This window comes from Chiroxiphia lanceolata, chromosome 6 (genome assembly GCF_009829145.1).
Source record: "Chiroxiphia lanceolata isolate bChiLan1 chromosome 6, bChiLan1.pri, whole genome shotgun sequence".
Lineage (NCBI taxonomy): Eukaryota > Metazoa > Chordata > Aves > Passeriformes > Pipridae > Chiroxiphia > Chiroxiphia lanceolata.
The window spans coordinates 64,498,637-64,524,214 of NC_045642.1; the positions used below are offsets into that span (position 1 = coordinate 64,498,637).

At 46.2% G+C, this 25,578-nt stretch overlaps 1 protein-coding gene across 1 annotated transcript in view; it reads left to right on the forward strand.

Annotated features, from left to right (window-relative positions):
• LOC116788123 (MAM domain-containing glycosylphosphatidylinositol anchor protein 2) overlaps positions 1-23,980 on the forward strand; it is a 159,874-nt gene extending 135,894 nt beyond the window's left edge. Inside the window, exons 10-14 of the mRNA XM_032690549.1 lie at positions 5,227-5,382; positions 7,415-7,573; positions 14,638-14,768; positions 21,710-21,815; positions 22,895-23,980. Of these exons, the coding sequence (XP_032546440.1) occupies positions 5,227-5,382; positions 7,415-7,573; positions 14,638-14,768; positions 21,710-21,815; positions 22,895-22,983 (641 nt within the window). The 3' untranslated portion in view covers positions 22,984-23,980. The remainder of the gene's footprint in view (positions 1-5,226; positions 5,383-7,414; positions 7,574-14,637; positions 14,769-21,709; positions 21,816-22,894) is intronic.
• The last annotated feature ends 1,598 nt before the right edge of the window (positions 23,981-25,578 follow it).

The window sequence follows — 25,578 nt, forward strand, 5'->3', positions numbered from 1 at the left end:
CCCCTCCCTGTCAGGGGGTTGCAGAGCCAGAAGGTCCCCCCTGAGCCTCCTTTGCTCCAGGCTGAGCCCCCCCAGCTCCCTTTTCCGTCCCTTTTCTGTGCTGTCTCCAAGAACTCTGTTGTTCCTAAACCTGTTGGGCTGATCTCTCATTTTATTCACATTGTTGTGAACGAAGAGTAAGAGCTGCATCCAACCAGGACGAGATTCCTGCACGGGAAACTGGAGTCATGTTCTTCCTGCTTCAATTCTGGAATATTCACATTGCCTCAATCCTTCCTTTTTATGCAATTCCTGCTGCACATAAACAAACAGCATCAAAAGACTTAAACTTTGAGATGCAGCCTCACATCTACCTTTCATTTTTAACATATAATATCGACCGTTTAACATTTATAATTAAACCATATTTAATGTAAACCACGAGGGTTTCATCCCCACTTGTACAATTAAGATGTCACATGTGAATAATGGAAGAGATTTGATGTTAAGGGAGTCACACCCAGCTTGAATTCTGTGGAATAGATGCCAAAAATTCACAGTGAAGTGAGTGTTTCACCTTGAGAACGGTTCAGAGTTTGCCGTAATTGGCAATGAAATTATTAATAACCTGAATCCACTATGACCCTAATTGACCACTGTCACTGATGTTAATTAGCACCATCATTAGTGCCATACTTGGGAAGGGGTGGCTCTTCCCTCCTGCCCATTAATTAACAGCTCAACACCATCCAGATCCATTGAAATGCTCCTGTTTCTTGGATAAGAAAAGTGTTGGGTTAAACCTGAGGACCTCTTCCCCATTTTTATTCTCCTGTCATGTTTTAGTGCCAAGAACATTCAGCACTAACCTTTTCCAATGTATTCCACGTGAAACCAGTGTTTGCCTGTTAAATAAATGGCAAACTTTGACTTCCTTTTTTTTTTTTTCCATCTAGCCTGAATATTTATTTTATATTTTTTTCTTTAACTTCATTCAAAGCCCATCTCATTCCAGCCCTCTCTGGTCAGATGCTACCTGAGCATCCTTGGGTTGTGTTGTTTTGTAGGTTGTTCTGTGTCAGGCTCAAAGTTGGTGATCAGTTTATCTGGATTTAAAAGTATTTTATTATAGAATCAAAGAATGGTTTGAGTTGGGAGGGCTCTTCCTCCTGCCCATTAATTAACAGCTCAACACCATCCAGATCCATTGAAATGCTCCTGTTTCTTGCATTAAAAAAGTGTTGGGTTAAACCTGAGGACCTCTTCCCCATTTTTATTCTCCTGTCATGTTTTAGTGCCAAGAACATTCAGCACTAACCTTTTCCAGTGTATTCCACGTGAAACCAGTGTTTGCCTGTTAAATAAATGGCAAACTTTACTCCCTTTTCTTTTTTTCCCCCCCAACCTGGCCTGAATATTTATTTTATTTTTTACTTTTCTTTAACCTGAAGGAAAACCTTTTGTTCTGCTGATGTGGAATTTCTTAATGAAGCTCTGAGGGCAAGGTGTGACACACCAAAGCTTTTAAGGTGTTGGAGGGGCAGTGGAGGAACTGCTGAATGGCTGAAAATCCTCTGTGTTGATTCCCTTTGCTGCAGGACTGGAGCTGGGAGTCAAGATTTTTCTCCTTCACTTACTGTTTTCCCTTTTCATTTCATCCCATTGGGTAGAAACAGCAACTTCCTGCTGTTTGAAGGGGTTGTGTGAGTGGAGGGGGAAGCAAATGCACAAAATAGGGTGTAAACCAAGAGAATTTGGAGCTCAAGTCGTGTAAAAAGTGTTCCTGGAGATGAGAAGCCCAACTCTTGGTGGGGCTCCTCCATTGAGTGACTTTTTTTAATATATTGCCCCTTTGTCCTTAAATCATTTACACCCTTAAAATTTTCAAATTTAATTTCAACCCTTTAAATCCTTAAAATTCAGGATTAAATCCTTTAAATTCCTATTTCCAGAACCAAACCAAGGTCCTGATACTGGCTCCCCATCATGTAGTTATCACACAACCAGTGATAACCAAATCTCAGTTCTCCCTCCTCCCTACCAGTTAAGAAACAGGGAATAATTTAGGGAATAAATTCTCCTGGAGGATCTAAGAATGTTGAAGCATTTACTGAGAAATCAAGTCAATCTCCTTGAGGTGCTGATAACCAAGGAAACTTCTGGGAACTGCATTTGTGTGATAACTTGGTTTGATGGGGTTGTGTTTTACACTGACTGTCCTGGAGAGCTGCAGGATCCCAGGATGGGTCAGGCTGGAAGGATCCCATCTGGTGCCACCTCCCTGCTCCAGCAGAGCCACCCCAGAGCACAGGGATTGTGTCCAGAGGGCTCTGGAATATCCCCAGGGAGGATTTTCCTAATATCCTGGCAGTGTTATGTTTGCCTGTGGAATTGGAGTATTACAGAGCTGTTTGGTTCGGTCCCTTTATTTCGGTTTTTTCAGGATATCGGGGAATTTATCTGGAACTAGAATTTATTTGGGGCATTTATTTGGGGAATTTATTTGATGTAGTATCATCTAGTGTTAAGGGTATTTATCTGCTGATATCCTGATCCAGAGGTGAGCAGGATTTGCTCAGGAGGGAATCTCAAAGTATTCAGGGAGGAGAGGGAAAAGAGAATTTTCCACCTGTCTGTGGCAAAACTGAATCCCAGGATGGGTCAGGCTGGAAGGACCCAGGATGGGTCATCTGATCCCACCTCCCTGCTCCAGCAGGGCCATCCCAGAGCACAGGGATTGTGTCCAGAGGGCTCTGGAATATCCCCAGGGAGGAGACTCCCCCCTCTCTGGCCAATCTGCTCAGGGCTGGGTCACTGCCCAGCCAAGAAGTTCTTCCTCCTGTGCAGGTGGCACTTGCTGGGCATCAGTTCCTGCCTGTTCCTGCTGTGCCATTGCTGGGCCCCCCCGAGCAGAGCCTGGGCCATCCTCTACCCCCTCCTGGAGCGAGTCAATAATGCCAACATGATCCCAGCAGAGGCAGAAAACTGGAATAGTTTATTTGGACTCACAAGTTCGTTTTTAGAGGTTCAGGGTTTACATATTTAACAAGGGTGTTACATATTCATAAGGAGGTTGGGTTTATTCTAAACAGGGGTTTTCACGGGGTGGCATCAAGGGAAAACCCAGGTTAACACATCTTGGGGTCCTAGGAATTACCTCATGGGAAAAACCCTACTTGGGGCATTTTCCAGGGGGGATTAGGTATTGGGCAAGGGATACAGAGAATACACATGCAAAAAAGGGAGAACACAATGGGTTTTACACAGAGGTCTGATGAGGTCAGGACGTGGTTTCTCCAGGCTTGGGCAGGACATTCCAAACCCATGACATCCATGGATCCTTAGCTGGACTCTGGATGGAGGTTTTTTTTCCCCAGTCTCTGTCAGCCCAAGGCTTTGTTTAAACTTAGCAGTTTTCCTTTTTCCCATATCCAGTTTTTGGAATCCAACACCCTCCCTGCAGGTCCTGCCAGCCCTTGGGGAGGTCCCCTCTGGAGGCTGAACAGCCCCAGCTCCCTCAGAGATGCCCCAGGCCCTTCATCATCTCCGTAGGAGAATCATCTTCCAGGAGCTCTATGATTTCCTCATCCAGAGGAGCCCAGAGCTGGACAAAGCACTCCAGGGCTGAGCAGAGGGACCTGCTCATAACCCTCTTCCTGAATCCCCTCAGGTTCCCATTGGCCTTGTGCTTTCTTTGGCCAGGAGTAGAATAAGGCTTGGAAATCATTCCTTAAGCACCTTGTGGTTTGGAATGGTTTTTTCCCAGCCTGCTTTTGAGCCTGCACTATCACCTGAGTGTAACTAAGCCTCAGCCCAAGGTTCTTGTTTAGCACTACAAGCCCAAGCTAAGCCCCAGGTCCCTCTGTCCTCACTGATTACCGGGGAAGCTCCAGTGGCTTAAGTGGATTTATAGTTTGGATTTATAGTTCCCCAAACCTGCAAACATTTATCCACCTTCTCAGTGAAACAGAGATGAATAATCCCCCAGGGCTGTGGGTGTTTGAGTTCCTCAGAACAATGAATATAAATTGCCCCCCTTTCAACCGGGCAGGGGCTGACACCATGTGCAGGCAGCTGCATTCTCCCAGGAGAAGGGAGATTTCTTTGTTTTCCCAGATAAATCAATTGACTCTGCTGGAAGAGTAAACTCAGCGGGAGTTGTTCATGCACGTGAAGCTTTTGCAGGTTTTATTTTGCTCTGCAGTGAGAGCTGAACTTCCAAATTTTTATTTATTTTGGTTCCTAAACATCCCTCAGGAGGAATTTCTCATCCCATCGTAACCCACTGCCCTGGATCCTCTGTTCCCTGCAGGAGAGGATCCCAGTGATCCTTTCTGGGGTTCTTGGCAATTTTTAATTCTTTAGACCTCCACTTTAACCCCTAGAACTCAAGTCCACCTCAGAATTCCCGATGCAAGTCCAGGAGGTGTCTTCAGGACAGGACACAGTCCCCTGTCCTGCCCATATGGGTGCAGATAGACCTAAACCTTTTTTCCAGGTATTCCTCTACTTGATTAATGTTATCCAGTGATGGGATCCCAGTGCTCTTCCTGAGCAATCCATCCATGTCCTGATTTTTAGGGATGTTCTTCCCATCAGCCCTGAAGCTCCTTTGCTCTCATTTTTCACCCCAATTCCCTTTCCCAACCCTACTGAAATTAAGGATAATTTAGGAGATGCCACTTGGAGATAACGTTTAGATTTTGATCTTCTTATCCCTAAACAAAAATAATCCACTTCCCACTTTTTCCCCCATGGTTCATGTGTTATGGACATGGTGCCCGTTCTTCCCAGCTTTTTAGGAATGCAATCCGGGTAAGAAGAAATGACACCTCTAAAATGTATAAATACATACATTTGTGTCTAAAACTGAATAAATATATAAATTTGCATTAAAAAAAATTGTATAAATATGTAAATGTGTAAATGTTTACCCTAAATGTGTAAACCTGAATATGAGAGAAGACGAGCTGTGCAATAAGATTTAAATATGATTTCAAGCAGCACCAGCACAGATTGATGACATTTTGTTTGATTTCCGTTTTGTTGAGGTTGCTGCGAAAGAAAACGACATTAAACACTAGAAACCAACGGAAAATAAAAGTACATGTATTTGTATTCACAAATACTCCTATTTGCTGGTATTGAGCATCATCCCAATGTGTTCATTGTAATTAATACTTTGAAAAACGAGGGTTGGAGGAACAGCTTTGGCCACTGAATTTCTGCCCTTCGCTGTGTCGGCAGGAGAGTTCCACTGTGGCTTCGAGGACGGGAATATTTGCCTTTTCACCCAAGACGACACGGATAACTTTGACTGGACTAAACAAAGCACTGCCACGAGGGACACCAAGTACACCCCAAACACGGGGCCCAACGCTGACAGGACGGGCTCCAAGGAAGGTTCGTGAGATCCTGGTGCTCCTGCTGGGCTGGCACCGGGAGCAGGGCTGTGCCAGGACGGCCAGTTCAGCCGTTTCCTGGTCATGGAATCATGGAATGGTTTGGGTTGGAAGGGATCTCAAACCCCATCTCATTCCAGCTCTCTCTGGTCAGCTGCTGCCTGAGCATCCTTGGGTTGTGTTATTTTATGGGTGGTTCTGTGTCTGGCTCAAAGTTGGTGATAAGTTTATCTGGATTTAAAAGTATTTTATTATAGAATCAAAGAATGGTTTGGGTTGGGAGGGCTCTTCCTCCTGCCCATTAATTAACAGCTCAACACCATCCAGATCCATTGAAATGTTTCTTGTATTAAGAAAAGTGTTGGGTTAAACCTGAGGACCTCTTCCCCATTTTTGTTCTCCTGTCATGTTTTAGTGCCAAGAATATTCAGCACTAACTTTTTCCAATGTATTCCACGTGAAACCAGTGTTTGCCTGTTAAATAAATGGCAAACTTTGACTTCCTTTTTTTTTTTTTTCCCCAACCTGGCCTGAATATTTATTTTATATTTTTTTTCTTTAACTTCATTCAAATCTCATCTCATTGCAGCCCTCTCTGGTCAGATCCTGCCTGAGCATCCTTGGGTTGTGTTATTTTATGGGTGGTTCTGTGTCTGGCTAAAAGTTGGTGATACTTTTAAATCCAGATAAACTTATTTTATTATAGAATCAAAGAATGGTTTGGGTTGGAAGGGACATTAAAGTCCATATTGTTCCAACCCAAGACACCTCCCACTAGCCCAGGTTGCTCCAACCTGGCCTTGGACACTTCCAGGGATCCAGGGATCCCAGCTTCTCTGGGAATTCCGTCCCAGCCCCTCACCACCTTCACAGCCAAGAACTCCTTCCCAATATCCCATCTAGCCCTGCCCTCCTTTAATTTATAGCCATTCCCCTCGTCCTGTCCCTCTTTGTCCCACATCCTTCTCCAGATCTCCTGGAGCCCCTTTTAGGTACTGGAAGGTGCTCTAAGGTCATGCCAAGAATAATAATACCAGAGTGGTGCCATCAACCATCTTGCCTCGTTTCTGTTGTGCCATTTTCCAAGTGAATCCTTTCCCGTTATATCCTGCTGGGGAAATCTCCTGGCTCATCTGCAAATATTCTTCTGCTTTATGACATTTAAATCTCAACTTGGACTCTCTCAACCTGTCACAACCAGGTGATTTTTGGCCCCGTTTTTGCTCTGGGTGTTGTTAAAATGTGCAATTTTCCATCTGCTCCCCCGTTAACGTGGTTTTCCGCTGCAGTGTGTGTTTACATTGAAAAGGCAAACACCTTGTGCTGAATTTTTCAAATCCTGCAGTAACTCAGGTTATTTTAGGCCCCTGTTTGCACAACCAAACGGGAAAAAAAAACCCCTTTCCTGCATCACATTCACTCGGTTGGGTTAAATAAATAAAATCTCTGTGGTTTGCACTGTCCGGGAACGCAATAAATGAATATTTTCTTCTTTGTGACTGACGTGGCCAGTGGGAAATATTCCTTGAAAGGTTTCCATCGGGGTATTTTCCCTTTATTTTACAAATCACCCCCACTCCCTGTTTACAGGGACAAATTGCCACCTGGACCCTGAAGGCTGAACCCCCTCATAAAGATCTTTTTCTTTGCTCGTGTTTTAACACATTACATGGACTTGGGACCTGTTTTCCGGGACTTGGGACCTGTTTTCCGGGACTTGGGACCTGTTTTCCGGGACTTGGGACCTGTTTTCCGGGACTTGGGAGTGGAGTTGTTTTCCGGGACTTGGGAGCTTTTTTCCGGGACTGGACCTGCTGGTTTGGATTTCAGTTTCCATGGAAAATGTGATTTTGAAGCAGCTGCAGAAAACACATTAGCTTAATATGAAGAAACACGGCCCAGAATCCACGGGATGGCAGAAAAACGGGAAAAATCGATCGAGCCTCTGGATTAATTAATCAAATCCTGCCATGCCCTGCGTTTGAAGGGTGTGGAAGATCCCAACCTAACGATTCCCATTTGGATTTCCCCAGGTTTCTACATGTACATCGAGACGTCCCGGCCCAGGCTGGAAGGGGAGAAGGCCAGACTGGTCAGTCCTGTGTTCAGCGTCGCTCCCAAAAATCCCTACGGAGCCACGAACACGGCCTATTGCTTCAGCTTCTACTATCACATGTATGGACAGCACATAGGTGAGAGAAAGCCAGGGGGACCTCTGGGGGACAGGCTTTTGGGGGAAAAACGGCAGGAAAAGTGGCCTCTGGGGTGAAGGAAAAGCAGGGGAGGACTCCCGGCACCTTCCAGGGCTGGTTACAACCTAAAAGAGAGGCCTGAGAGCATCCAAATTGCTGCAAAATTCCAGTTCCGGGTGATCAGGAACTCACAGGAGCCCCTCTGACAGCAAAACTCCAGTTTCCAATGATCATGAACCCATAGGAACCCCTCTTATATCTGGGAAGAGTTTTCTGCATAAATGAGGTTTTAAACAGGGAATATTCCAAATTATTGTGAAATTACGATTTCCAAATTATTGCAAAATTCCAATTTCCACTGATCAGGAACCCATAGAAATCCCTCTTATATCTGGGAAGAGTTTCCTGCATGAGTGAGGTTTTAAACAGGGATTTTTCCATATTATTGCAAAATTCCAATTTCCAAATTATTGCAAAATTCCACTGATCATGAACTCATAGGAACCCCTCTTGTATCTGGGAAGGATTTCCTACATGAGTGAGGTTTTGAGCGGGGAATTTTCCAAGTTATTGCAAAATCCCAATTTTCACTGATCAGGAACTCACAGGAGCCCCTCTGACAGCTAGGAGGAGTTTCCTGCGTGAGGTTTTAAACAGGGAATTTTCCATATTATTGCAAAATTCCAATTTCCAAATTATTGTGAAATTCCAATTTCCACCGATTAGGAACCCAGAGGAACCCCTCTTATATCTGGGAAGTATTTCCTACATGACTGAGGTTTTGAGCAGGGAATTTTCCAAATTATTGCAAAATCCCAATTTTCACTGATCAGGAACTCACGGGAGCCCCTCTTATATCTGGGAAGTGTTTCCTGTATAAATGAGATTTTGAGCAGAGAATATTTGGAATTATTGCAAAATTCTGATTTCCACTGATCATGAACCCATAGGAACCCCTCTAATATCTGGGAAGCATTTCCTGCATGAATGAGGTTTTGAGCAGGGAATTTTCCATATGGTTACAAAATCCCAGTTCCCACCAATCAGGAACTCACAGGAGCCCCTCTTACAGCTGGGAAGTGTTTCCTGCATAAATGAGGTTTTAAACAGGGAATATTCCAAATTATTGCAAAATTCCAATTTCTAAATTATTACAAAATTCCAATTTCCACCAATCAGAATCCCACAGGAGCCCCTCTTATATCTTGGAATAATTCCCTGCACAACTGAGGTTTTGAGTGGGGAATTTTAGAGCCTAAAAAGCCAAAACTTGATATTATCAAGGATTTTTCTTGCTGTAAAGGAGCATTTTGAGTCATTCCTGCCTAAATTCGGGATGGGGGAGGCAGCAGCAGCACATTCCTCACGTGTGTGATGCAGCAGCACATCCTCCTTTGCACAAGTCAGGAACAATTTGCTCCCAAGCCGTAGAAATCCGTGTTTTCAAGGGGTATCTCTAAGTCTATTTTTAGCCCCAGCTCTTCCAACACGCAGCTGTAATTTCTTCCCGTGGTCTGACAGCAAAAAATATAAAAAATATAAAAAAAATCTAAAGCTCAGACAACCAATTTTTCCCAAGTCCTCGAAATCCCCGCGGGGCGCTCGGTGTGTCAAGAGCTTTTCCAGGGTCGAGCTGACCCGACTGGATGTGTTTTTGTCTAAATTTCAAGGGCAAACTCATTTCAAATTTCAAACTCATCCTCCCAGCGCGGTCTGGTGGTGGTTTTGTCAAAGCTCCTCCTGCCCCCGGGCTGAGCTGGGATTTTAAACGGAGCAGACAAGTTCATTTGGGGGTTTTTTTGGCGTCGGGAGAAGGTGGATGCGGCCCCAGGTGGGAATTCTCCCGGCTCTGGGTTGCAGCAGGAGCTGGGGTTTGATTGGGAGAAGTGATTGAGCCTGACATGCTCAGGGAAAATATATGAACTGCTTTATATGGGCATATTCTGGTGCAATTCTGATTAAATTTTGGTCATATTTTGGTTAAATTCTGGTCATCTTCCGGTTGAATTCTTCCGGTTGAATTCTTCCGGTTGAATTCTTCTGGTTGAATTCTGGTCATATTTTTGTTGTACTCTGGGTGCATTCTGGTTGAATTCTGGTTAAATTCTGGATGTATTATGGTTTCATTCTGGTCATATTCTGCTTAAATTCTGGTTAAATTCTGATCACATTCTGGTCATATTCTGCTTAAATTCTGGTTAAATTCTGATCACATTCTGGTTGAATTCTAGTTAAATTCTGATCACTTTCTGGTTGAATTCTGGTCATATTCTGGCTGAATTCTGTCTGAATTCTGGTCACATTTTGGTTAAATTCTGGTCACATTTTGGTTAAATTCTGGTCACATTTTGGTTAAATTCTGGTCACATTTTGGTTAAATTGTAATCGTATTCTGGTCGTATTCTGGTTGTATTCTTATATTCTGGACATATTCTGGTTAAATTCTGGTCATCTTCTGGTTGAATTCTAATTGCAGTCTGGTCAAATTTTGGTTAAATTCTGATCACATTTTGGTTAAATTCTGGTCACATTCTGGTTGAATTCTAGTTTTGTTCTGGTCGTTTTCTGGTCGTTTTCTGGTCGTTTTCTGGTTAAATTCTGGTCGTTTTCTGGTTAAATTCTGGTCATATTCTGGTCAAATTCTGGTCATATTCTGGTCATATTCTGGTCATATTCTGGTCATATTCTGGTCATATTCTGGTCATATTCTGGTCAAATTCTGGTCAAATTCTGGTCAAATTCTGGTCAAATTCTGGTCATATTGTGGTCAAATTCTGGTCAAATTCTGGTCAAATTCTGGTCAAATTCTGGTCAAATTCTGGTCAAATTCTGGTTAAATTCTGGTTAAATTCTGGTTAAATTCTGGTCATATTCTGGTTAAATTCTTGTTAAATTCTGGTCATATTCTGGTTAAATTCTTGTTAAATTCTGGTCATATTCTGGTTGTATTCTGGTCATATTTTTATTGCATTCTGATCACATTCTGGTTAGATTCTGGTGAAAGTCTGGTTGTATTCTGGTTGAATTCTGATCAAATTCTAGTTAAATTCTGGTCAGCTTCTGGTCAAATTCTGCTCATATTCTGGTTGCATTCTGGTCATACCAGCCTGTTTCTTGTATATGACCATGAAGAGCAAATTCAGAACATCAAGGGGCCAAGAGTGTTTCTGGAACACCTGACAAAGTATTTGGGTTGTAAAGTAAAGGGTTGGGATAAAGTATAAGAAAAAAAGCCAGTGATTTTGGGTGTGATTTGGGTATTTTGGGGTATTTTTCCTGGATTACCTTTTCAGTAATATCTGTCATTAGCATTTTTTGCTGAGATCACCTTTTTCCTGTTGAAAAGGAAGGGTCCCCCTGGAAGGAACCTTAAAGCTCATCTCGTTCCACCTCTTTTCACTAGAACTGGTTACTCAGAGCCCCATGCAGTATAAAATTACATTTTATTCTGTCTTTAAGGAGCAAACTGACAGAAAAAATAGGGAATTAACACCATCGACCGTGTGTTTGATTGCTTAATTTGAAAATTTAACTCCTCAGAATGACAAAATCAAGCGAAACACATGAAATAAATGATGAAGTCAGCAAATATAGAAACCATTTGGTTGGCCAGAGGGGAAATCTGTCCCTGATATTGTTCCTGTGAGGATCGTGAAAAGGAAAACCTAATGAGTGATGAAATTTTTAAGATTTCAGTGCAATGAGCACAAACTGAAAAAGAATCGTTTCTATTTAAACATAGAAATAAACATTTTTTTTAATTCCGAGGGCAGTCAAACACTGGCACAGGTTGCCCAGAGAGGCTGGGGGGGAGTCTCTGTCCTTGGAGATTCCAAAATCCAGTTGTCCCTGGCCCTGCAAAGCTGCTTTCATGTGCCATGCCTTGAGCAGGGCATTGAATGGGATGATCCCCAGAGATGCCTCCAACCTCTGTGAGAAATAGTTAATTGGTAATAGATTTTTTCAGAATCACATGTTATTAAGGATTCCTCCCCTGTGGATAATTCTAAATCTCATTGCTGGAACAGACTGACTGTTTCATCATGAGCTGTTGGAAGCCTTGACCCTTCACCGGGCTCTGGAATTTGCAGCCAATGTGTGGAAGGTCTTCATTATCCCCCTTTGAGAATGAGCAGGGCCAGGCAGGGCAGCTGTTGGCATTCCCTGCTCATGGATTTATCCACAAGAGCTGCTAAATGAGACTTTGTCTGTCATAGAAACACAGAGTGCTTTGGGGTCAAAGAGATCTTAAAGCTCATCTTGTTCCATGGGCAGGGACACCTTTCACTGTCCCAGGTCGCTCCAACCTGGCCTTGGACACTTCCAGGGATCCAGAGCAGCCACAGCTTCTCTGGGCAACCTGGGCCAGGGCCTCCCCACCCTCCCAGCCAGCAATTCCTTCCTCATATCTAATTTATGATCTAATATGTGATCTCTCTGCTGTAGGACCCATAAGATTTCCAGGCAGTGTCAGGGTTATTATTCCTGTGTCTTGGGCTGGGAGAGCTGTGGGGGTTCACCTGGAGAAGAGAAGGCTCCAGGGAGAGCTGAGAGCCCCTTGCAGGGCCTAAAGGGGCTCCAGGAGAGCTGGAGAGGGACTGGGGACAAGGCATGGAGGGACAGGACACAGGGAATGGCTTCCCACTGCCAGAGGGCAGGGAAACATGGGAGATTGGGAAGGAATTGCTGGCTGGGAGGGTGGGGAGAGGCTGGAATAGAATTCCCAGAGAAGCTGGAGTGGAGATGGATGGAGATCTGAACATATCTAAGGACACAGATCTGCTGGGATGGGTCCAGAGGAGGCTCCAGGATGATCAGAGGATGGAGCAGCTCTGCTGGGAGGAAAGGCTGGGAGAGCTGGGATTGTTCAGCCTGGAGAGGAGAAGCTTTGGAATGTCCTGATTGTGGCCTTGCAGGACCTGAAGGGGCTACAGGAAAGATGGAGAGAGACTGTGGACAAGGGATGGAGGGACAGGACACAGGGAATGGCTTCCCACTGCCAGAGGGCAGGGATACGTGGGATATTGGGAAGGAATTCTTGGCTGGGAGGGTGGAGAAGGGCTGGAATAGAATTCCCAGAGAAACTGTTGCTGCCCCTGGATCCCTAGAAGTGTTCAAGACCAGGTTGGAGCAACCTGGGCTAGTGGAAGGTGTCCCTGCCCATGGCAGGAGATTGGAAGCTGATAGTCTTTAAAGGTCCCTTCCAACCCAAACCATTCCATGATTATAATAATATTATATTATATTAAATAAGTTTGGAAGAGGGATGAGGCCCAGCAGCCTCTCCAGTCCTACCCAGGCCTGTGTCTCAGCCCCAGCCTGGGCTGCAGGGAACCCTCCTGAGCATTCCCTTGGCAAACCCTTTTTGCTTTAGGTCTTTTTTCCTGCCTCTGCCCCCTCCCCTGCATTCCCAAGCTGGAATTCCACAGTGGGAGCTCCCCCAGCTCCTCCAGGAAAGATGTGAGGCCTCATCCCAGGCCCCCTGGCGAAAGGGCCGTGAGGGGAGTATTTGTGCTCCATTACATGGGTTTTTTTGATGTTTTTCAAGGCCCTGAGTTTGGCTCTTGGTGGAAATAAGACGTTTTTATGAGCAGGAGCTGAGTCACTGTGCAGCTGCCTCAGAGCTGAGAGCTTGCATTGCAAATATCATTTGTATGAGCTCTCCAGCTGCCAGGCCAAGCCCCCTAAAAAAACCCACTGCTCTTGTGTGAACTTGACTGTCTGAACCTTCTCAAATCAAGGCAGATGTAAGGATTTACAGAGAACAAAGAGGCACCACTGCCCCACACATCTGCAGACAACAACAGTGGGGAAAATAGGACCAAAACCTCAAAGTTATGGGAATTATTGATCCCTGAGAAATGAAATCAAGGTGTTTCCTGGCCCTCTGGTCATACCAAGCCTATTTCTGGTATATGACCATGAAGAGCAAATTCAGAATATAAAGGGTCCAAGAGTGTTTCTGGAATAGCTGACAAAGTGTTTGGGTTGAAAAGTAAAGGGTTGGGATAAAGTATAAGAAAAGCAGCTACTGAGAGAGAAGTGTGTCCACAAACCAGTGGTTTTGGGTGTGATATAAGGATTTACAGAGAACAAAGAGGCACCACTGCCCCACACATCTGAACACAACAACAGCAGGAAAATAGGACCAAAATCTCCAAACTCTGGGAATTCTTGACCCCTGATAAATGAAAAATATATATGAATAAATATGAAAAATGAAATCTCTTACCTGTTGTAAATAATGTCTGTGCGGGAACCAGTAACTTCATGGTCAGCAGTGGGCAAAGACACAGCTCTGGGGGGCTTTTCCTCCACAGGGAGGGAATTTTCTGAGGGGATTTTAAGTCAGAGGATGTTGTTGTCCTTCAAAAATACCCCTTGGCAGCAGTAAGGGCACATCACATCGATGTCTGGGGTAGATCTGCCAGGCTCCGGGGCACCCCAGGAGCTTAAAGATGTGCTGAGTAAACAGGAAGCTGGACAGTTTTTATCAGAAAATCATAGAAGGTTTGGGTTGGAAGGGATCTTAAAGATCATCTAGATATGGGCAGGGAGACTTTCCACTAGCCCAGCTTGCTCTGGGCTTGGACACTTCCAGGGATGGGGCAAAACCTGAACCATGAGCCCAACTCTCTCTCCAAACCTTTTTCCTGGTTGGATTTTTTAGTTGCCACTAAATCTTCCCCACACTCAAGAAATGCTTACTCCAGACTCCCCCTCCCAGGAGAGCAGGAACAAAATGTCTTTTTCTGGTGCCTCATTTCTAAAAAAAACACCCCACTTCTAATAAATAAATGGTTATTTGGATCTCAACTGCACTTTGAAACGGGACACACATTCCAGGACTTATTAAAATGAGAGGACTGAGAGGTAAAAATGGCTCCCAGGTGGGTTGTGTAGTTCTCAGCCTCCACAACTGGAAAAGGTTTGGAATATATGACAAGAAACTCTCCCCATGTGTTCAGACCCAGAAAAAAATGGGAATGGGGGTGAGGAGGGGACCCTGCTGTGCCCACCTTCCTTGGGAAGGCCTGACCAACTCCAGATCTCCTCTTTTCCAGGAAGCCTGAATGTTTACCTGAGGCTGAAAGGTCAGACTGCAATAGAGAACCCCCTGTGGTCTTCGAGTGGGAATAAGGGCCAGCACTGGAACCAAGCCCGTGTGAACATCAACCCCCCCACCTCATTCCAGGTAACACCTCGAGGTCTTGGGAATGGGAGGAGTCGATTTGGGAGGTTTGGGAGGAGGGGAATGTGCCCTCTGACCCATCATAGAATCACAGAATCAGCTGGGTTGGAAGGGACCTCCGAGATCATTCAGTCCAACCCTTGATCCAACCCCGCCGTGGTTCCCAGCCCATGGCACTGATGCCACATCCAGTCTGTCCTTAAACACCTCCAGGGATGGAGAATCCACCCCTTCCCTGGGCAGCCCATTCCAATGGCTGAGCACCCTCTCTGCAAAGAAATTCTTCCTAATCAACCTAAGCCTCCCCTGGCACAGCTGAAGCCCGAGCCCTCTTGTCTTGCTGAGAGTTGCCTGGGAAAAGAGACCAACCCCCCCCGGCTCCCCCCTCCTGTCAGGGAGTTGCAGAGAGTGAGGAGGTCTCCCCTGAGCCTCCTCTTCTCCAGGTTGAGCCCCCCCAGCTCCCTCAGCCTCTCCTCCCAGCACTTGTGCTCCAGTCCCTTCCCCAGCCTCGTTGCTCTCCTCTGCACCTGCTCCAGCCCCTCCATGTCCTTCCTGAGCTGAGGGCCCCGAGCTGGACACAGCACTCCAGGGGTGGCCTCAGCAGCGCTGAGTCCAGGGCAGGAATCACTTCCCTGGCCCTGTTGGCCACCCTGTTCCTGAGCCAGGCCGGGATCCATTGGCCCTCTTGTCCCCCTGGGCACACTCTGGCTCCTGTTCAGCTCCCTGTCCATCCCCACTCCCAGCTCCCTTCCTGCCTGGCTGCTCTCCAGCCCCTCTGGCCCAGCCTGGAGCTGCCGGGGGTTGTTGTGGCCAAAGGGCAGGACCCGGCCCTTGGCCTGCTTGAACCTCATCCCCTTGGAATCAGCCCAGCTCTCCTGCCTATCCAGGCCCCTCTGCAGAGGGACCCTTCCCTTCTGCTCCAGCATCTCACAGCTTCTTCTCACCTCTGAAAGCTGCTTTATGTCCAGATAATTGCTTTGTGAGCACCAGGAGCTCAGTAATGCCACAGAGAGCACAGCAGCTCTTTGCTCAGAGACAAAATATCCTTCAGCTCGCAGGAGATGCTGGTGGTGATAGAAAACATGGTTTTATTTCAGGATATAAAATGGCTTGCTGTGGAAAATTATTTCGGGCCTGTGCAGAGTGGCTGCGTTAAAGGTCTCTAAAAATCTGTGTATTTTGTGCAGACAGAGGAGTGATTTGTGAGCCTTTGCTGTGAGGCAGCAAAGCATCTGTGCTGCCCACCCAGAGCCCCCGGTGAAGGAGTTCTGTGACAGGTTTTCACACATTTCATGTTTGGTTTGACAGTGAGATGCTGATAGACTGTTACAGGCAGTTCTCATCCACCCTCGGAGCCGGTTGGAACTGGAACAGAGCCAAAAAAAGCAGCTGCTGGGAGCGACCTTTGTGTGTGAGAGGTGGGAGTGTTGTCATGGAAAGCTGGAGCCATCAGCCCTGCGGTGGGATGGTTCCTCTGGCCCCTCCCTGTCACCTCCAGGTGCCCCAGGGGAGAAAATGAGTTTTTTGGGAAAACAGTCATAGATCCTAGAATGGTTTGAGTTGGAAGGGACCTTAAACCCATCCAGTGCCACCCCCTGCCACCTCCTACTAGCCCAGGTTGCTCCAACCTGGCCTTAGAAAAGTCCTCCAGTGCAAGTCAAAACTCCCATATAAACATGCACATTGGGATTCACCTTCTGGACAATTCCTGGTTCTGACCCTCTGTTCTTATTTATAAATAAATGTGTAATTATTTATAAATAAGAGAAATAAATGTATGTTTGTTTATGCGTGAGAGACATCAACAGCAGAGAAATTATTTTGCATCTGGGATTGCAAAACATGGGATGGAGGGAATCAGAGGAAAACTGAAGGAGAGGGAATTGTGAAGTGTAGAGATACATGATAGAGAGCTGAAGGGTTCACCTGGAGAAGAGAAGGCTCCAGGGAGAGCTGAGAGCCCCTTGCAGGACCTAAAGGGGCTCCAGGAGAGCTGGAGAGGGACTGGGGACAAGGCATGGAGGGACAGGACACAGGGAATGGCTTTAAGCTGGAAAAGGGGAGATTTGGGTAAGATGTTGGGAAGGAATTTCTGGCTGGGAGGGTGGGGAGGCCCTGGAATAGAATTCCCAGAGAAGCTGTGGCTGCCCCTGGGTCCCTGGAAGTGTCCAAGGCCAGGTTGGAGCAACCTGGGCTGGTGGAAGGTGTCCCTGCCCATGGCAGGGGTGGCACAGGATGGGCTTTAAGGTCCTTCCAACCCAAACCATTCTGGAATTCTGTGATGTTTGAGGGGAACAAAGTGGCAGAATTGGGGTAGGAGAGGGCAGAGAGAAGGGATCTGAGTATTAAAGCACAAATGGGACCAAGTACAAGGAGCTGCTCAGAGTTGTTGTGATTTTTTTTTCACTGGTGAAGTCGGGAGAAATCCGAGAAATCTGAACAGTGAAGGAGAGAGAAATTATTTCAAACCTGAACATAAGAAATGGCATTTGGGATGATCTCTTGGCCATGAGCAGGACTGTTGATGCTCCCTACGTGTCTGGGTGAGCTCAGAGCAGCCCATGGGCCCAGCTGGGCTCTCTCAGCCTGAGGCTTTTGTTGTGCCGCAGCCCCAATTAACCAGCAGCAGTTAATTAATGTTAACCCACCTGGCTGGGGGTGCTGATGGGGATGGGGTCGGACAAGGCTCTCAGGTGGGTTTTGGGGAGTCCTGGGCAGGATCAGGAGTTGGAGTTGGATGATCCTTGAAGGTTCTTTCCACCTCAGGATATTCCATGATTCCATTAATGGTTCTGTGATTCCATAAATGACTGGGAAAACTGAAACCAAAGTGATTTGAGGGATCTGAGATGGCTTCTGGAGACCCCAGGGGTCACTTCTGCAGCTGGTTCACCTCCTTGGCATTGCTTAAAACCCACATTGTCCCTCCCTGGATCACCAAGTGAAGCTCCTCTCCTTGGCTATTTTTCACCTTTTACATTGTTGTGTTTAAAGGCTTCAGCATAAAACAAATGTAAAGCCACGAAGCTCTGCCCCAAATATAACAAATAAATGTCAGAGTGCTTGGAACCTTAAATCACGGTTTGGAGCGGCTCTTGCATCGAGCAAACTTTATTTTCCATTTAGGAGCCTAAGTAGGAAAGAATATAAACCTCCCAGTTAAATTTAAGGAGAGGGAATTGAAGTGAATCTTGGCAGTAAAACAGTAAACTGACATGGAAATTAAAACTTTTTATGGGTTAATTTATAGGGGTAAAAGATTTTATGCCTTCTCGGTCCCTGTGATAAAGAACAAAGCTCCTGTCATGAGGAACTGGGAGGACTGCAGTGCTTTGAATCACAAAGTGATTGCATAAATCTCTCTCAGAGAGTCACTTTTCCAGTATTTTTAAGGAATGAACATCAAAAATAAGGAGAGCATAGCAAGGGGTTAGTTTTGGTTCAAGAGTTGAGTAGCAGGATATGGGGATTATGTGGATGATTGTGATTGGATTTATTGCTGTGGCCAATAATAACTCATATTATACAAGTTACATATAATATAGTTATATTATATATAATAATGTAATAATTATGTTATTTTTAAGTATATATCTATTATTGCAAAGTATTATGGTGTCATCAGGTTGGGGTCCCTCCTGGTGGGTCAGGGACACCCCCTCACTGTCTGAACATCTCAGACAAGCCCAGGTGGGGCTCAGCTCACCCAGTCCCAGATTTAGTCCCAGTTTGTGTCCCAGACTGGGCTGGGAACATTCCCCTTTCCAGTCCTGGGCCTTGCAGGATTCCCAGTCCCAAAGCCCCAAAGCCTCAGGCACAGGGTGGGAGTGTTGGGGTGTCCTGGACAGGGGCAGGGCTTGGACTCCATGATCCCAGTGGGATCAGCTCAGGACATTCCATGAGCTGTGGAGCTCCTTTAGGATTTTCTCTCTGGATTTGACCAGATCTCAGCACTTTTTGCTCACCCATCCCAAAGTGAGTGTCCCCTGTCTTTGGGCTGGATGGACCTGCAGGTGTTCCAGAGCCCTGGAGGGAAAGGGAGAAGGGTTGGGGAGGGAGGGGAGCACACAAGGAAAGACCCAACTACCTTTTGTGTCATCCCAGAAGCTCCTCTTCATCATATTTGGAGCCTGGCCTGGAAGGTAAAAATCTGTCTGAAGTACTGTGGAAGAATCATGGAATCACAGAATGGGTTTGGGTTGGAAGGGACCTTAAAAACCACTTTGTTCCACCCCCTGCCATGGTCAGGGACACCTCCTACCAGCCCAGGTTGCTCCAAACCCCATCCAGCCTGGCCTTGGATGCTCCCAGGGAAGAAGCACAAGCTGAATCCCACAGGGACACTCAGGACAGGCTTATAGGGTCATGTTTCCATGTCCTAGCTGAGTCTTTGGTTTGCCCCTGAGCCCCTCTATTCTCCAGCTAAAAGCAGTATTTTTAACAGCTTTGTAAAGCCACAGACACGCAGATAATGGGGTTTTTTTTGGGATATTGATATGGGATTCTGATCATCTGGGAAGGGACCTTAAAAACCACCTTGTTCCACCCGCTGCCACAGGCAGGGACACCTTCCACCAGCCCAGGTTGCTCCAAACCCCATCCAACCTGGCCTTGGACACTCCCAGGGAAGAAGCACAAGCTGAATCCCACAGGGACACTCAGGACAGGCTTATAGGGTCATGTTTCCATGCCCTAGCTGAGTCTTTGGTTTGCCCCTGAGCCCCTCTATTCTCCAGCTAAAAGCAGTATTTTTAACAGCTTTGTAAAGCCACAGACACGCAGATAATGGGGTTTTTTTTGGGATATTGATATGGGATTCTGATCATCTGGGAAGGGACCTTAAAAACCACCTTGTTCCACCCGCTGCCACAGGCAGGGACACCTTCCACCAGCCCAGGTTGCTCCAAACCCCATCCAACCTGGCCTTGGACACTCCCAGGGAAGAAGCACAAGCTGAATCCCACAGGGACACTCAGGACAGGCCTTATAGGGTCATATTTCCATGCCCTAGTTGAGTCTTTGGTGTGCCCCTGAACCCTTCTATTCTCCAGCTAAATGCAGTATTTTTAACAGCTTTGTAAAGCCACAGACATGCAGATAATGGGGTTTTTTTTGGGATATTGATGTGGGATTCTGATCATCTGGCAGCTCCTGCTCCGTGCTGTGCCAACACTCCTCTGATTTGTTCTGAGTGTGTGGCCAGGCTGGCTGATGGCAAACCCATCTCTGAGGGCCATAAACCACTCTGCCAAATGCACAGTTTAATTAAATGCTGCCTCTTGTCTTTGTCTGGGGTCCTTTTGTCTGGAAACAGCGTTTTTCATTGTCAGGGAAAATTTGACTTTAAACCCCACTGACCGGGGCTGTGCCTCCTGCGAAGGAGCAGGAAAGGGAGATGTACTTTGGGAGGAGGGGAAGAAAACTTTCTTCTTGAGCTGAAAACTTTCCTCTGGAGCTGGAAACCTCCCCTCATCAGTGGCAGAGTCGAAAAATTGTCAGAGGGACAATTACTTGAGACACTGTTTTCAGACAATGGGGTAAATTGTGGAAAAACTTGCTGTTTGCCCCATTATTCCCTGCTGCATTCATATCCACCTTGTTGTAGTAATTAACCTGCAGTAATTAACCTGCAGCATCTCTTGGTAATAAAATACTGGTGGAGTGTTTTAACCCTTGTGGTTATTTGGTGCTCCCAGCACAGACCTGTCACCTGGCTCAGGACACCCCAGGGAGGCTGTAAATACACCCCTTTTATCCCAGCTTATCCCTGCAGGGTCAGGAACTTCTGGGGATGCTCAGCTCAGCAAAAGAATGAGATAAAATTGGATATTAGGAGAAATTCCTTCATGGAAAGGGTTCAGGGCAGGGGTGGAGTCCCCATCCCTGCAGGGATTTCAAAGCCCTGTGGATGTGGCACTTGGGGACAAGGGGTGGCCTTGGCAATGCTGGGGATGGTTGGACTCGATAAAATCAGAGTTCTTTTCCAACTTTAGTGATCCCACAGGATTCTCTGTGTCCATGGCCAAGGTTGAGGGACCTTTTCATCCGTGGAAGGCCGCATATTACCGTGGCATAGTGATGAAGCTGCTCTGGAGACACCAGGTGACAACAGGGCCCAAAATTAGCACCTCTGATATTTTTCAGCTCCTTCTGAAGAGGAAAAGCCTTCACAGCTCCCACACCCTCTGTGTCCACCCTCAAGCACACGGGAATTGGTTTTTTTACCCCACAGAAAGAGGTTGGAAATCATTCCAAGCCCCTCCAGGTAGTTCAGTGCCGGGCCAAACTCAACTGGACTCGATGATCTCGGAGGGCTTTTCCAACCTCAATGCTCCTTTAGGATTCTGTGTGTCCATGGCCAAGGCTGAGGGACCTTTTCCTCTATGCAAAGGCAGAGCAGAGAATCCCATGTGTGGTGTGATGTCTGGTGGCATCGTGCACCTTCTCTGGGTGCTGTGCATCCAGCTGGTGATTTACAGGGTCATCTTCCAGTGGGGAATTTCTCTGGCTCCTCTGTGTTTTCCTGCAGTCTGTGCTCCAGTGGATGCTCAGTCTTCCCTTACCTCAGGTGGCAGGAGTTTCTTGGAGAAACACCCTAAATCTCCTTAAAGCTTTAATTCCATTTAATCCTGCTCTTTGCTCCAGGAATACCAGACTTAAATCAGCCACACATTACATTAACATAGTGATGAAGCTGCTCTGGAGACACCAGGTGACAACAGGGCCCAAAATTAGCACCTCTGATATTTTTCAGCTCCTTCTGAAGAGGAAAAGCCTTCACAGCTCCCACACCCTCTGTGTCCACCCTCAAGCGCACGGGAACTGGTTTTTTACCCCACAAAAAGTGGTTGCAAATCATTCCAAGCCCCTCCAGGTGGTTCGGTGTTGTGGTAGACATAACTCAAGGTCTTCCATTCATCACCCTCTGATCTTCTTCTTTGCAGCTCATCTTTGAAGGGATCCGTGGCCCTGGCATCGAAGGGGACATTGCCATCGATGACGTGTCCATTGTGGAAGGGGAGTGCATGAAGTCAGACCAACCGGCCAACAGTAAGTGCTGCTTCTCCACACAAGGGGCAGAAAGGTCCTCAGGGGTTTGTTTAGCTGAGACAACTCCCAAAATGGATTTTTTTTTCCCAGGAGAACAATATCTGGTTTGGTTGGAGAGGCTTAAGTTGAAATGTTTGCCTTGGAAATGGCTTTGTTCAGGTAGTGGGTGAGCAGAGATGCCAGTGAAAGGCTGGGGGGTGTTGGGCAGAGAGAGCAGTGGGTGACTCTCCATGGTGGGCTGGGCTGGGCAGCCACAATTTAGTTGTGAGGTGGATTTTCATCCTAATGTCTCTGCCTTATTTAGGTATGAGGTGGATTTTCATCCCAATATCTCTGCCCTATTTAGTTGTGAGCTGGATTTTCATCCCAATATCTCTGCCCTGTTTAGTTGTGAGGTGGATTTTCATCCCAGTATCTCTACCCTCTTTAGTTGTGTGGTGGATTTGCATCCTGATGTCTCTGCCCTCTTTAGTTGTGTGGTGGATTTTCACCCCAATATTTCTGCCCTATTTAGTTGTGATCTGGATTTTCATCCCCATGTCTGTGCCCTTTTTAGTTGTGAGGTGGATTTTCATCCTGGTGTCCCTGCCCTCTTTAGTTGTGAGGTGGATTTTCATCCCAATATCTTTACCCTATTTAGCTGTGAGGTGGATTTTCATCCCCATGTCTGTGCCCTCTTTAGTTGTGAGGTGGATTTTCATCCTAATGTCTCTGCCCTATTTAGTTATGAGCTGGATTTTCATCCCTATATCTCTGCCCTGTTTAGTTGTGAGCTGGATTTTCATCCCAGTATCTCTGCCCTGTTTAGCTGTGAGGTGGATTTTCATCCCAATATCTCTGCCCTATTTAGCTGTGAGGGTTGTTCTCATTCCCTGCATGTAGGAGGTGATCTGGTCCCTGCAGGGGAGGTTGGTGGCCCCAAGTGGGACATGTGGGGAAATCCCAAGTGAGCCCCATCCCACCAGCTCCACATGATTGTGCAGCTCCTGGTGGTTGAACCCTCGATCTTCTAAGCCTTGTGGAGTTCTGACTGTGTCTGGGCAGCTCTTAAATTGTCCTTTTTCCCCCTTTTTCTGTAGATTTACGATCAGGTGCTGTTGGGACATTCTCACATATACGACTCCTCCCACTTCTCCTCCTCATGTCTGTCTTAAGTCATCAGAGGTGACCTTATCCTGGCAGAGGCTACAAAAGATTCACCAGGCACTGGCATGAAGAAGAAAAGAGTCTTTGTAAAACGGACATTTTAAAAACAAACTACCAAAGATTCCTCCACTGAACTGACTCGAAAGTTAAATAAGTACGTAAATAAATAATTAAAAAATGAACAAAACAAAACAAAAAAAAAGGTAATCAAGAAAGCACTGGGGACATAAAAGGCATCACGAGCCACGTGTGAGGACGGGATCTGGCCTAAGGAAGGAAGAGACCTTCAGGTGCTTTTGTGGTCAATGATGAATTCAGCATCATCTGGTTGAACTCTCGGCGAAGAGCTATAGAAACCCTTGTCAAAGCACAAAAAGTCATGGCTGGTTTTGTTTCAAATGAATAGTTTGCTTGTTACCATGGAAACCTAATGGCCTGCCAAAAAAAAAAACCACACACACACACAAAAAAAAAACAAAAACAAAAAAAGGAGAGAGGAAATAAAGAACAAAAAAAAAAGAGAGAGAGAGAAACACCTCACTGTAAACAGGGTATGTGAAGAGCTGGCATTCATTTCCCCCTGCAGAAGGTTTTTTAGTGTGGAGTTAAACAAATGTAGGCCCTTCCTACTTTGGCTGTCGCCTCCCTTAGGGAATCACCCGGGATCAGAGCCGGTTTCAGACGTTCCTGTTTTCATTTCTCATGGCTCTGCTTGAGAACTGAGTGTGCTGTCTCCTCTTTGCATGCATTTCCCAGCCACCAGGACGTGCCACCCTGGGCTTTACACGTTACACGGGATTTTTCCGGGATTTTCGGAGTTTGCTTGCGGCCACTTCGCCCCCTCCTCCCCTCTCCCTCCTCCCCTCCTCCCCCGACCCGAGTCATCCGTTCCGACGAAGGGAAGAAACCAAACCACCGTCTTTTATAAATTGCCATGGAAACCAAGTGCCTTCAATGAAACAAGCCTGAGTTAAAACAAAAAAAACAAAACAAACAAACAAAAAAATAAAACAAACAAAAACGAAATATATTTAAAAAAAAATATATATATATATATAAAAAAAGAATAAACGTAAGGAGAATAACGGTTTCAAAAGGAAGCTTGCACTGCTAAAAAACGTGGGTTGTGCAAACTCTTTTTTCTAAACAAACTACAGAGCCTGGGTGTGCAGGGCAAGGAGACGGAGCCGCTTCCGGAGATGATGGATGGATGGATGGATGGGATGGACCTCGCTTCCGGAGACGGATGGATGGGATGGATGGGATGGACCTCGCTTCCGGAGATGATGGATGGATGGATGGATGGATGGATGGGATGGACCTCGCTTCCGGAGATGATGGATGGATGGATGGGATGGACCTCGCTTCCGGAGATGATGGATGGATGGATGGATGGATGGGATGGACCTCGCTTCTGGAGATGGATGGATGGGATGGATGGGATGGACCTCGCTTCTGGAGATGGATGGATGGATGGATGGGATGGACCTCGCTTCTCGAGATGGATGGATGGATGGATGGGATGGACCTCGCTTCCAGAGACGGATGGATGGGATGGACCTCACTTCCCGACATTGGATGGATGGATGGGATGGACCTCGCTTCCCAACATGGATGGATGGATGGGATGGACCTCACTTCCGGAGATGATGGATGGGATGGATGGGATGGACCTCGCTTCTGGAGATGGATGGGATGGACCTCAAAGCTGCTGCCTGAGCCCTCCTTTGGGATGAGGGATTTGTTGGTGTGACCTCCCAGACGGCCATGGCCTTTCAGCTTCTTATCTCTTAGAAAACAGCTTCCATCAGGAATGGGAATGGGAGCAGCGCTTTTGCCGTCGCCGTCCCGGGTTCTCCGGTGGGTCAACCAGAGGCAGAGGCTGTTGGGACACACAAGGTGGGGAGAAACAGGAGGGATTTTCCCACTCCCACCGTCCACTGGAGGAGGGGGAGTCGTTCGGGGGGGGATATTCCCAGAATTCCCCCAAGGAACCGCCGAGCTCGACGCGCCGAGGGGGCTCAACGCGCCTCCTCCCCCCGGCCCCGAGCACGAGAGGTTATTATTATTATTATTTTTTTTTTTGTTACCGTAGCAAAATTAAAAAAAAAAATAAAATAATAATATTAAAAAAATTAAAAAAAAAAATTAAAAAAAAATCCCACTTTTACAAGGAGAAAAATTAAAAAAAAAAAAACCAACAACATGGGTTTGAGCCCCCCCCCCCCCCCCCGACACGTGCCGTTAGCCAGCCGGTTTTCCACTGCATTGTAAAAGTTCCCTCCTTCCAGCTGACAATTTGAAGACCTTTTTTTTTTTCCTTAAATTATCTCAGCTTTTAACTTCATTTAAAAAAAAAAAGAAAAAAAGAAAAAAAAAAAAAAAAGGACTTTCGTCTAAGGGAGAGTATTATTATTATAATTATTATTATTATTATTATTATTATTATTCTGTGTTCTCTCGACGCCCTAAGATCGAAAAAAACCCCAAACAAACCGCCTGATATGCAAATAATTGGAGTAAAAACCTGAAAACAAACAAACAAACGAGGAGAATATTTGCAAACACGAGTATAAAAAGCACAACGAGATGCAGCAAAACGATGACAAGGCTTGAT